We start from the raw sequence: 13,853 nt of genomic DNA, 5'->3' as shown, positions 1-13,853 counted from the left end.
GCTTCTGGGGCTTGTTTTGACTTAGGTGTTTCATTGCTCTGTTGAATTCTTCATGCAGTATCATATCTCCCATCTTGTCTTCATCTAAATCTTCATCCATTTCTGTAATATTGCCCTGAAGTACATTGCCCTTGTATAGACTCTCTATATACTTCTTCCACGTTTCTCCTTTCTGTTCTTTGCTTGGGACTGGTTTTCCATTTGAGCTCTTGATGTTCATAGAGGTGGTTCTCTTTCTCCAAAGGTCTCTTTAATTTTCCTGTAGGTGACAACTATCTTACCCCTAGTGATACATGCTTACATTTGTCCTCTAGCCATTCCTGCTTAACCATTTTGCACTTCCTGTCAATCTCTTTCTTAAGACATTTGTATTCCTGTTTGCCTGCTCCATTTACTACAGTTTTATACTTTCTCCTTTCATCAATTAAATTCAGTATCTCTTGTGTTATCCAAGGATTTCTACTAGCCCTCATCTTTTTATCTACTTGATCCTCTGCTTCATCACTGAAAGCTACTCATTCATCTTCTACTGTATTCCTTTCCCCTGTTCTTGCCAATCACACCCTAATGCTCCCTCTGGAATTCTCTACAACCTCTGGTTCTATCAGTTTATCCAGGTCCCATCTCCTAAAATTCACACCTTTTTGCAGTTTCCTCAGTTTCTATCTCCAGTTCATAAATTGTAGTCAGAGTCCACATCTGCCCCTGGAAATGTCTTACAATTTAATATCTGATTCCTAAATTTCTGACTTACCATTATATAGTAAATCTGAAATCTTCCGGTGTCTCCAGGTCTCTTCCACATGTACAATCTTCTTTCATACTTCTTAAATCAAGTGTTAGCAGTGATTAAGTAATGCTCTGTACAAAATTCTACCAGGTGGCTTCCTCTTTCATTCCTTACCCCCAATTTATATTCACCTACTACTTTTTCTTCTCTTCCTACCGAATTCCAGTCCCTCATGACTATTAAACTATTAAATTTTCGTCTCCCTTAACTATCTAAATAATTTATTTTATCTTATCATACATTTCTTCAATCTCTTCATCATCTGCAGAGCTAGTTGGCATATAAACTTGGACTACTGTGGTAGACTTGGGCATTCACTACAATAATGCATTCAGTATGCCGTTACTATTTTTTTATTCATTATTAAACCTTTTCCTTCATTACCTCTATTTGATTTTGTATTTATAACACTGTATTCACCTGACCAGAAGTCCTGTTCCTCCTGCCACCAAACTTCACTAATTCCCATTATATCTAACTTTCCCTTTTTAAATTTTCTAACCTACGTTCCTCATTAAGGATCTGACATTACATGCTCCACTCCATAGAACACCAGTTTTGTTCTCCTGATGATGATGTCCTGCTGAGTAGTCCCTGCCCCTACCCAAATGGGCGACTATTTTACCTCTGAAATATTTTACCCAAGAGGACACCATCATCATTTAACCATACAGTAAAGCTGCATGCCCTCAGGAAATTATGGCTGTAGTTTCCCCTTGCTTTCAGCTATTTGCATTACCAGCAAAGCAACACCATTTTGGTTGATGTTACAAAGCCAGTTCAGTCAGGTATTCAGGCTTCTGCCCCTGTAACTACTGGAAAGGCTGCTGTCCCTCTTCAGGAACCACACATTTGTCTGGCCTCTCAACAGATACTCGTCAGTTGTGGTTGCACCTACGGTTTGGCTATCTGTATCACTGAGGCATGCATGCCTCCACACAATGGCAAGGTCCATGGTTCATGAGGAAGGGGGGGGGGGGGGGCAGGGTTACCTGCATGATAAGTATTCTGTAGGAATATTTTCTGAGTTAAGAAAGATGTACAACAATATTTGAAGGTGCAGTGTCCTAGGATATCTGCACCATTGATATTCCATATCTATCTGCTGTATTCATTCAGTTCTTTGTTGGTGAAATTCTACCTGAAAATTTTGAGTAGGAGAAAGACGTCCCTCAATCACTTGTTTCAAGTGTTACCCTACTTACCATGACCATAAATAGTATGACAACCACAGTAAGGATTTGTGTGCAATGCTCTTTATTTGTGGAAGGGTTGAATTTTTTTTTTCTCCATTGATCCTGTAACAGCAACTAGCCAGTTGCAATTCATAGGTAGGAGATTACTGAAATGGGCTGCAGAAACAAGTTTTTAATTCTACACCAATAAGTTTATATGTTTACTTTAATCATTCTTGTTATACTTTTCCCTTATGATATTTGCACATGAGAGGCACTGTTCTATGTTTTGGAGATTCATTGAGGTTTCTAGATCTCATATTTGAGAAAGAACATGAAGACAAAGACAATGAAGGCACTGGACATCTTAAAGTGCCTTAGTCACTGGTGTAGGTGAGCGAACTAGATGTACTTCCTCCAGTTTCATGTGGGGCAGTTGCCAACCCAAAATAAGGGTTAGAACTGAGTGCTACCCTGCTTACGGAGGAGGCTAAGGTTAATTTTGATTTGGTATATAAAGAAAGGACTATATTACTTTTAAATTTGATATTGTACAATGTTTAAAATGACTATTGCAACTGTGTGGGTCAGTTAACAGGTGGTTCAAAACCAAGGGACTCACTTGGCTGCTCCTTGGTTTTCCCCACATGTGTCCTCAATGTATGTCTACATACAATTGTAACAGCACTAGAGAAGATGGGGTCATATTGTATTATATTTTTAGTGGCCCTTTAGATCATACATTGCACATCATGATATTGGACAAGCCAGAATGGGTGATATGATGGGAGCACTATCATGACTGCATTTAAGATATACTGTACATTGCTTCACATTGTGGGTATTAATCTGAGAGAAAATACATGGCCAAAATATAATTTTTTAATTACCTTTAAAGGTACTGTGCTTTACATAATGGGTAGTAATCTGAGAGAAGAAGGCATACTAAAGAATTCAGAACATGAATAATTAATAAATATTTAAAAAGACGCCATACACGCAAATAAATAAGGAATAATTGAACTGTGCAGACAGCAACATTATTAAATTACTCTGGTAGGTTAAAGGGTCTAAGATTTACAACCATAAAATTTATACTCATTTGTCCATTTACATACAGTCACATATATAACAGTAGTGGATAAATTAATGTAGACATATGCCTCATGTTGTTCAGACATGCTACTGCAGATCAGATTCTAAGAATTCCTATATGCATGCTGGAAAAGCAATGCTTTATTAGGAGTGATCTTGGATTTATTCTAAAATCCTTTAGCTGTCTGATGTTCTTTGTCAGTTTTGTGGGATGACTATACAGTTTTATTCACATTTATTTGACACCTTTTCTGTACAATTTTTTTGAATGGAGAACCAATCTTTTTGATCTCGTATTATGGTGGTGCCAGTCTGAGTTCCTGCCAGTTTATTGATGTTTTCTTCATAAAATATAGTGGGTGGTTATAATCAAAGGGCAGCTACTCAATGGAGGTCAAGTGTGGGCTATAATTGTCATATGGCAGCGCAAGTTGATAGATATACTAGTGCATTAATGCAGAACCAAATTACACGGTCCATTAATGCAGAACCAAATTACACTGGAAAAAAATTAGGTCCAATTGTGGCCATCAGGTGCAAATATGGTACTATATACTGTCTGCGTGACAGTATGACATCCACAATGTCATTTGACAAGCCCTAATGCAAGTTGAACAGTATCAGTATTGAGGAGAGTCCATGCACTGTTATTGAAACTGTTTTATATGAATGACGGCAATTACAATGGTACATTGACAAATATCACTGACTGAAAGGTCTGAGGGGAGGCCCAATGCCATTAAATGATTTAAATAAAATATTAATGAAATTAAAAATCACAGGTCAGCTTGGTTGAAGGCAGCCTATCCCAGTAGGCATTATTGACAAGGTTGTTGCTGCTGTAGCTGACCATACAGAACAAGCCCTGGGTAGTGTTAGTGCTCATGCAGTGTCACAAGAATTGTCCATCCCATGGTCAACATTATGGAAAGTTTTACAGTCTGTTTTACACTGGTACTCATACAAGATCCAAACAGTGCAGCTCTGTTTTCATGCAAGATGAGCAACATCTTATCTCACTTGCCCAGTGAAAAGGCTGCTTAATTCAATCTTCCATGAATGTTTTATCTCCAGAGGTTCTCCAGACGCATGGCCTGCAAAAACACCTGATCTCAATCCATGTGACTTTTGGCTCTGGGAATGTCTGAAAAAACATGTTTACCATGGACATGTTCAGTCTCTGCCTGATCTCAAGACCAGTATACAGCAACACATAGCTCAGATTCCACCGGAACTGCTGCGAGTAACTGTTGATGATGTCATTTTATGGATGCAGCATCTCATCAATGTCTCCGGTGCTCATACTAAACAACTTATGTAAGCAGTGGTTAATAATAATATCAAAATGCCTTTATCACTTGTTTGACCTATTCTGACCATGTCCCATTCCTAACCCATTACATATGGAAACATTTCTATACATCTTTCTTGCAGTCACAGTGCCAGATTTTCACGTAGTGACCAAAACTGGAAATAATTTTTTTCCAGCTTAAATCAATTCCACATTAACACATTAGAACATCTACCAAGTTTTACTGCCATATGATAATTACAGCTCACACTTGACCACTTGGGGCAGCTGCACTTTAATTATAAGAACCTGGTATTTGGTCTAGTATGTATCAGTCTGGGAGGGTTAATGTACTTGGTTTCTTAAACAATCACTTAAAAATTTCTTTTTGCTATTTGAGCAGTATTGTTCTGACTGCTTTTGTTTGTGAGCTCAAGCAACATCACTAACTCTGCACTTTTACCCAAAGAAATAATTTTATAAATGAGTATCAAATGAAAAAGACCATAGTACATTGATATCAGAGTACTGACATTTGCTAAACTTTTTATTGATCTGACCAAAAAAAAAAAACAATTTACTCATTTTGGTACTGGTTATTTCAATGTGGCCTTTGCATTTGAGTGTGTCATGATGGAAGCTCCTATGAATTTGGTTTCATCGATAAATTCATTGTGGTTACCATCCAGTGATATAATAGGACCAGTGGAATTTTATTCTGAGCCATCTAATAGATTAGTCCCCCTGTTTTATTTTCATTGTGAAGCAGTCAGTTTGATTTAAGCCATGAGTTTAGCTGGGCTGTACTTCTATTCACCACAGTCTAGACTGGTTCTTTTGTGTTAGGTATGAGACTTGTGATGTCATCAGCAAAGAGAAAAGGTCTGTTGGTGGATAAGTTTAAGGGAAGTTCTTTTATGTAATATAAGGACAATAAGAGGCCTAAGACTGATCTGTGTGGAACCCTATGTCCTTTTTGGTTTGTATACTTAAAAGTGCAGTACTGACAATTCCTCAAGTCTTGATCTTATTGACTTGAATATTTTTTTCCTCGGTCTATGAGATAACTTTTAAACCAGTGTGGCTGTTTCACCTCATTCCACATGAATAAATCTGTTCCAAAGATGGTGTGATCAGTCAAGTCAAAAGCCTTTGTGAGATCAAGAAATATACATATTTATGGTAGATTCTTTTCAACAAGACTAAGAGTAAAATCTAGTAATTCCTGCTTTGTATCAGCTGTAGTTTTCTATCACTGGAAGCCAGACTGTTTAGGGGTCAAAATTTAACTGTTTCTTATGAGTGTATTTAGTCCGATGGCACTGATGTATTCGAACATTTCACTGAATATTAAGAGTACTGAAACTGGGCTGTAGTTGCTAGTACCCTCTTTACTTCCTTTTTATGTACTTTTATGACTTCAGCAGTTTTGAGTTTATGTGTAAATGTGCCATTCAGGAATGGGAAGTTTATAATGTAGGACAATGTTTTACTAATAAAACTGCTGCACTTATGGAGGAGGAAGCATGGGATTGTATCTGGTCCTGTGAATTACTTTTCCTTTACTTTTGTTTGTATTATTTTTTCTATCTCTGCTTCAGATGTCAATGCAAAGAACAGTGAGTCAGTGCAAATATTTGGGTTGAACTCTTGAGGGATGATTATTCTTGAGATCTGTGAGATTTTCAACTGTTTCTGTGAAGTTAGAGTTGAATTCATCACCCTTTTCTTTTTTTTTTTTTTAACTGGAAAATAATCTCTCATTTACTTTTAGGTTAATGTTATGTGACAACTGTTTGTTTCAACCAGAGTTTGTATCAATAATTTTCCACATGCATTTCCTTGTGTTGTAAGATGATTTGAGCAGATTATCATTTTGTAGCTTTTTGGGTGGACTAGCTATGTTCCTAAAGATCTTTTTATAGGTCATGGAGTACTTCTTATATTCTTCACTACTGCCAAATTTTGTTTTGCTCAGGGAGAAAATCCCACTCTTTCTTTTAGCTGATATAATGATACTTGGGATGATCCATTTGGGGGATTTCCTGCTGATACATATATTTATTGCTTTCAAAGGGAACTGGCAGTTAAAGTTATAGCAGAAAATATTCAAGAAAGCTTCAAAATTACTATCAACAGTTTGGAGCTGGTACACAGTCTGCCAGTTTGCTCTTTTTGTGTATGGCTCAAAAAGTGTGCACATGGCTTTCACAAAAGTTTCTGTTTGGTGTTAGAATTTCTTGTGTTGAAGCTTGCTCAAAGGCAAATTTCTCTGTATAATTAGTACTTTGAGGTCAGAAAATCCTCAGTTTACAGACCACAGAGTGCATTCAACATTATTATAACAATGAAAATAATCCATTTTTAGCAATTTTTATCCAATTCAATGTTATTAGCTACTTGATTGAGACAACTTATACTATGATTTCTAAAAGTGATTGGAGATTTAAACATGAGTTCAACAGTGTATCAATTAATTTTTTTTTTTCAATTTAAGTAGTCATTATCATCTAAGAGGAAGTTTATATTAAAGTTGGCACAGATTTGGATACTACAAGATTTACTTTTTATTAGTTTCTCTGTCACTATTGCTAAATTCCTGTAGAAAATGACCATGTTGCCTGAGGTTCATCTGTAAAGGGATGTTACAAAAACACTGGAATCCATGAATTCTATGCCAGCACCTGAAACACCAACACCACCAGTTCAATGCCAAACATTTATTTGTCAGTGTTGTTAGAACTGTGTATGTCCAATACTAAGGCAATGATATTGTCTTTTTTTTAAATATGTAACTCCTTCCATACTGGAAATTTGTTTTCAAAAAGCGAAATTCCAGTCTGTACTGCAGTAACACAACACATTATATTTCAGAAGACCTCGTGTAGCACTCATTACATGTAGCAATTCACAATTACTATTAATTAAGATTTTTGTTTCAATAACATTGTTCTTGAGCCCTTTTGTATTATGAAAATTAATTTTTGGGTAACAGTTGTTGGAAATAAATGCATATTGTTGACAGATTTTTGATACTATCTTATTTACTACTGTTGACTCATGAGATTTTCTGGTAGTATTGCAGTGGATTGGTACTGAGATGCATTGAGCCTGCAAAAATCTGTGTCCATGTCACTCACTGAGTGTCCTTCAGTCCCAACAATATTTGTGCCCAATTGATAAATTCCTCCAAATATCTTCCTTTTTGTAAGAGACCTTTAACCAACCTGCCTGTGCCACAATTACATCAGGTTTGCAGACAATAAAAATGTGTTGATAAAATGGAAGATCAGAGATGAGATGCAGTATGAAACTGAAAAATATACCACATGCATTATAGATATGAAAAACAGTCACAATTCATCTGCACACAATACAATAAAAGCATTCGTTAACTGCATCTATGAAATTATTCATCAAACTGCAGTATGGATTCAGGTTCCTCCCACTCAATCTCCTCCCTTCTCCCTCTGTCCATCTGCTCTTCCCCCTTTACCTGCCCATCTTCTCCCCCCTCTCTATCTATCCATCTACTCATCTTTTCTCTCTCTGTCCTCCTCCACCCCCCTTCTCTGTCCATCACCCCATAATCAGCCCTACTGTTGCCCCATTGGAAGATTGGTGGTTTTTACCCCCACTGTATTTCTTTGCAGATTTTTAAGTAACATGTGTACCAAGTTTGGTTGAAATCAATCCAAGGGAATAGGTGAAGATATTGAAAATATGTGTATGTGATGTATTCTGCATGCATGTATATCTAATACTCTGCTGTTTTACACAATACAACTCCAGAGAGAATGTTAAACTCATCTGTGGTATTCAGCCATATGGCTTGTGTTAAGTTCCAAAACCCGTCAGTGAGATTATTGAATCACTGTATTGCTCATTCTCGCAACATGGTTGATACACTGAACAGCACAAACAAGTGACAAATTGCATATCATACTTTTAAAGTATTCCAGGTCAATTAAATAGAGATAATAAATACAAATATGTTGTTACTGACATTTTTACATCACCTCTTCTCATCCACACCCCCATGCCTTGTGGTAGTGGGAAATCTTACTTTGACACTATATTTAGACAAATAATAAGTCATGTTGCTAACAAATTTGTTTGAATTCCTCCAGTTGTTTCTGAGTTATGTTTCAACATCACCCCTTTTTGTTTCCACCACTATGGGCAGTAGCTATAGCTGGTTCTTAGTGCCATAGTGCTTGTTTCCAGATAGTAAGTAAGCAGTAAGCCTCTGCTTCTTTAAAGAATTTCATATAAATATGATTTTAAGCACATAAACAAGGAAAAAATCTCCATGTTTATGATATTGTCTCCTGAACTATGTGTCATATTATGATATAATTTTGCAGATACATTCAGTCATACATGTGGGCACTGTCTGTGAAATTTGTTACCAACAGCTTTAGTAGTAGTAGAGAAGTAATACATGAAAATGTCAGTTTTACTGCATGAACAACGAAAACATAGTAAGAGAGAAACTTTTTTCCTTTCATCATTTTGAAAGGGTGTGGGGTGTGGTGGGAGGGGAGAGTTCACTGAAAAAAGTTTTTTTAAAGGTTTGAAACTATGTGTGAAGTTTTTTGCAAGTCACAGGCTGCTCTCATTCTCAAATACTTTATTAATATAGTCTGGGTATTTACTCCTTTCCCATACCAACTACTTTGAGAGGGAGAAGATTCTTAACCACCACAGTGCTTCTTTCCATATAGCAATTAACATGTGAACCAAATTTGATTGCAATTAATCCACTAGTTTAGGAGGAATGTTGAACATCATGCAGACAGTGGCCATTTATAACACTGAATGTACCTGCAAAAGCATTTCATTGTACAGCATATAGTACAAGAGATATGATGTCATAGACACTGAGATGTGTGAAAATGTATGTACATACCTACATATATTTTTATAAGATATATAGATAGGAGAAACCGGCTTATCAGCCAGCCACATATCCCTGAGTCTTTTGAATGTTTTTAAACATATGACTATAATCTTTTATTCTTTTACTGCTAATGTGAACATTCAGGTGTGTGTGGGAGAGATTTCGAAAGTGTGAATGAGTGTAGTAGTCTTGAAGATTGTTTTTCACTAATTATTACTCTTTTAGAGATTTTAATCACATTCATCATGATTTATTTTAACAAGTATGCTGACAACCCCTTTGCTTAGTATCCTTATACTATAAACACGCGTGTCAGATCACCACTTATGACATAAATTGTGTGCTCGCAGTGAAAATGATATTAATCACTCATTCAGAACATATAAGATAATTGTACAAAATATTCGTTCATACCTTGTGAAAAATAGGTGGAATGTTTTAGTTTTTTGTCAGTTTAATAGTTTTGTATAATTCATTGATTTCAGGCTGCCCTGGGAGAAAGCAATATGGGATTCGTCAACAACTCAATGAGTACGTCAACAGCAACTAGTCCAGAAAAGGTCCCATCACCAGCAACAGAACACAGGTATTTGTTTTTTTTATATATAACTACATTAGTTAAAATGTATTTTGAAGCCATTTACACACAATTTCACTCTGCATTCACCATGAGCTAGCAGGTGTACACTCATATCCACCTGTGTGGTAGAATACAAAAAAGCAATGGCATTGAACTTAAAATGTTTTGTTCCCCTTTCAGGATTTTTTAAAATAGTTTAAGCCGGATTTTTCAATTAAAAATACTCTGTTAACCAATTCATGAGCTTTATATAATTGTATAATAGACAAGCTGGACATGCATAAACCATTATTAGTCATTGCAGTTTTTGAAGAGGCATTTAATGATTTGGTAGATCATTTACTTAACTCAAGAACAGATGCTAGGCCAGTATCATTCTTTTAGGCATTTCAAATGTGGTGCTCTTCAATCTTGAGGTTGGGTTTGTTTCCATGGTATAGTCTATGTATGGCATTTTCTGTTTTCTTCTGTGAAGGTAAGACATTAGACACACAAGGGGAGGAAAGAATGTGATGGATGAGGAGTGGAATGATTCCCTTAGTACACTTCAGACTCTTTAATAAAATACTGTGACTTTACAAGCAATGATTTTGCCAAGGATACAGAATATACTTGTGGTATATTCATTCTCATCAATGAAGTGTCCCTCAAAACTACACTTTATTAAACCCAACTCAAAACCTGTTAACATTTTGTAGAGTGTTTTATTCTCTGTGCAAAATTCTTGGTATGTGTGGTCTGATAGTATAAGATTTTGTAACATGGTTAATAATTTAGTTTTAGTATTTGCAAGTGACACTCTGAATTAAATAATGTTCTACGTTTCTCTTTGAAAAGACTACAAAAACAGGGAGAATAGGTTGAAGTTTAACATATTGCTTTGCGAGGTCTGTTTGGACAGATAGAGGGGGAAGGAGAGAGAGAGAGAGAGAGAGAGAGAGAGAGAGAGAGAGAGAGAGAGTAGATATTTCATATTTTCCCTGCAAGTGTTTTCCTAATATTCTTATTGAATTGTTATTTGTTAATGCATTATACAGTGTTTTTCCTTCATTAGCTAAGCATAAATTTATCAAGTGTTTTATTCTTAACATTGACTTATCTTGGCTGGACATTCAATCTATACTCACTTAAATATCTAAGCCATCAAATACAATTGGATCTAAGAGCAAATTAAAAGTCATACACTCATTAGAAATAATGCATGAGGGTGAATCAATCAATAAAACACAATATTCTAAATGTTTGGGTGTTTGTGCTGATAAGAACGTTAACAGGAGGCCACATGTTGCAAACCATCTTAAGCTTCTGCAACTTTTGCACTAAGGATAATATCAGATTTTCCAGATGAAAATGTCAAAAAGATGACTTACTTCTTCTATTTTCAGTCAATAATGTCTCATGGCTCCCTATTCAGGGGCAATTCATCATTGAGGAAAATTTTGATTGTTGAGCACAAGTGTGTATTGCCTCTTGTAGACTACTCTTTAAACAGTAGGGCATACTGACAACAGCCTCACTGTGTATACATTGCCTTATGAAGTTTGCTGTTAACAATCAATCACAGTTTGAAAACAGCAGTAACATTCATAAATATTGGTCTAAGACTAGAAAGAGAAATGATCTACATAATAGGTGATATGAAAGAAGCATTGACCATAGTTATATATGTGTGCATGCATGTGTAAAAATAAAAAGTAAAACAAAAACTAAGGAAAGTTCATTGGATATTTTACTCTGAGAAGATGCATATTTATTTATTTGGTTCATTTTGACCCTTTAGGATCACACATAACTTGTTCAGAATGTCTTCTTCCATCCAAATACCTCTCCATTCTCTTGCCACTCCTGGTTCTATCTGCTTACATGATCTCCATTTTGATTCTGGTGTCAATCCACATATGATCTTCCACAGCATTCTAATAGATCAGTCTATTCTGCTTATTCCAGTTGTTTCCCAGTCCCCCTGACCTATTTCATCCATATGTTCACTATTAAGCAAGTTGTGTTCCATATCTTCTTAGCCATCCTCATGATGTGCCCAACAAAACTCAGTCTTCTCTTCCACATCATTCTTGAAATTGGTTGAACACTCTCATACAGCTCCTGCCTTGGTCTATGCATCCAGACTTCACATTTTTTATGGCCTATATGTTTCTGAAGATCTTTTGTTCTTCCTCCTCCTCCTCCAGATGAATAGAAGCTCTCTTGCCCAATGTGATACTCTCCATTGCATACAATGTGGTATGTTTGATTGTTGACATATAATGTCTCAGTTTGGTATTCCTGAACAGGTTATTCTTTCTTTGTAGCATATTGTAGTATCTGCAGAGTTTAGGATGTGTCTGTTGTGCTCTAGTCATTCTGTAACTTATGTGTTATGTTTTCCCCCAGGTAAAGGAAGCTCTTCACATTCTCCACCACTTGAAATTCAACATCTTGATTTCTACAGTCCAGACCTCAGTCTTATTGTACACTATCTTAAGACCACCTTTTGCTGCAACTACAAAAAAATTTTCCAGTGCCATCTTCTTTGTTCTCATGTACCATTGTATCATTGGCAAAGGGTGGGTTGTCTGCTGTGGTGTTATTGGACACTATTGTGATGCCACCTTTTGCTGCAACTAAAACAAGATTTTTCAATGCCATCTTCTTTGTTCTCGTGTAATATCATATCATTGGCAAAGGGTAGCCAGTCGTCTGTGGTACTATGTTTAACTTTGCACCCAATTTGAGCACCTACAAGTGGCATAGTTTTGTTCACCTGTCTCCACTTTTCGACCATTCATCAACACTCATCATAAGGGCTTCACTTCTATTATCTGGTTTTCCAGAATGTACTTGTAAAGTAAGGATACCTTAAGATTGTTCTATACCGTATAAAAGCACAGAACAGAACTAACTTTCTACATAACAGTATATCTTAGCTTACATAGTTTCTGGTCACCCATGATAATTTTTCCTGCAAATATTTAGAATACTATATCATTCGTATTGCAAATAAATAAAATCTGGTGACTGTATGCTGAAATGAGACTGGAAATATTTTAACTTTGTACTCAAATGGAAGTCTCATTTCCTTTAACGGAAGACTGACAAAGAGTAAAATGGTGTAGGGTAATTGATACAACACAAATGAACAGTATACAAAAAGTGACAACAAAGGGATTCTCATGCCATTTCTTGATGGTGTATTATGTGTTTTAATGATCAGTTCTGCATTTTGTGTTCAATCTGCATAGTGCACAGTGCAGTTGCTCTGTCCAGTATCTCTTATGACTTAAAGCCTGGAATTTGAATCTGTTTGCAGTAAAAGCAACCATTCCTCTTTCCTTTCTCTTATTCGTGCAGCAGAAGGAATGAAGTATCTACTGTTCTGAGCTCAGCTACTCAATTTCTGCAACAACCAATTGGTGTGCGGACTAGCAGATAACGTCTGCAGGTATCCTATTTGCAATTTCAGTCTCTTGTGCTGATGCCAGTAGCTCATTTTATTTAAGAGACTTCACATATTGTGAAATTGCATTTACTTTTTGATACTTTCATTACAAAGTTTCTACATCTAGTTTGTATATACTTATCGGTTGTACAACATTGTTAATGGTTTTCTAAATATTTAACCAGAAACAACAACATGGACATACATTACAGGAACTGCATGACCATTGTGAACTTTTTGACAATGTCCTGTCCAATAGCAAAAGACATTCTATCTACTACATTTACATATACTTCATGATAGGTGTGATATATTTGAGTGGTACATGTATTACATGGACAGTGAAATTTTATGTTGCTAGGAGTTATTTACAGAGAATGGTTATCACAAATATGAGAGAAATGAGTAAAATTCATAAACACACTGCAATAATTCATAGTGTCTTACACAGCTTTGTGAAACTGATTAGCACAATTGAAGACAATCAAGAATACAGTATAGTGTTTTGTATCCTAGTCCATCATCCAGAAACACAAAGATATTGACTACTCCAATTAACTTTGTAGTCACTTTGTTCAGGGGA

General features: G+C 36.0%; 1 protein-coding gene across 1 annotated transcript in view; it reads left to right on the top strand.

Moving 5' to 3' along the window:
- LOC126249483 (forkhead box protein P1) overlaps nt 1-13,853 on the top strand; it is a 777,252-nt gene that overhangs the window by 724,283 nt on the left and 39,116 nt on the right. Inside the window, exon 17 of the mRNA XM_049951136.1 lies at nt 9,740-9,840. Coding sequence (XP_049807093.1) covers nt 9,740-9,840 — 101 coding nt within the window. The remainder of the gene's footprint in view (nt 1-9,739; nt 9,841-13,853) is intronic.

This window comes from Schistocerca nitens, chromosome 3, assembly GCF_023898315.1.
Source record: "Schistocerca nitens isolate TAMUIC-IGC-003100 chromosome 3, iqSchNite1.1, whole genome shotgun sequence".
Taxonomy (NCBI): Eukaryota; Metazoa; Arthropoda; class Insecta; order Orthoptera; family Acrididae; genus Schistocerca; species Schistocerca nitens.
Note: the sequence above shows the minus strand (reverse complement) of the source record. Positions and strands in the feature narration are given on the sequence as shown.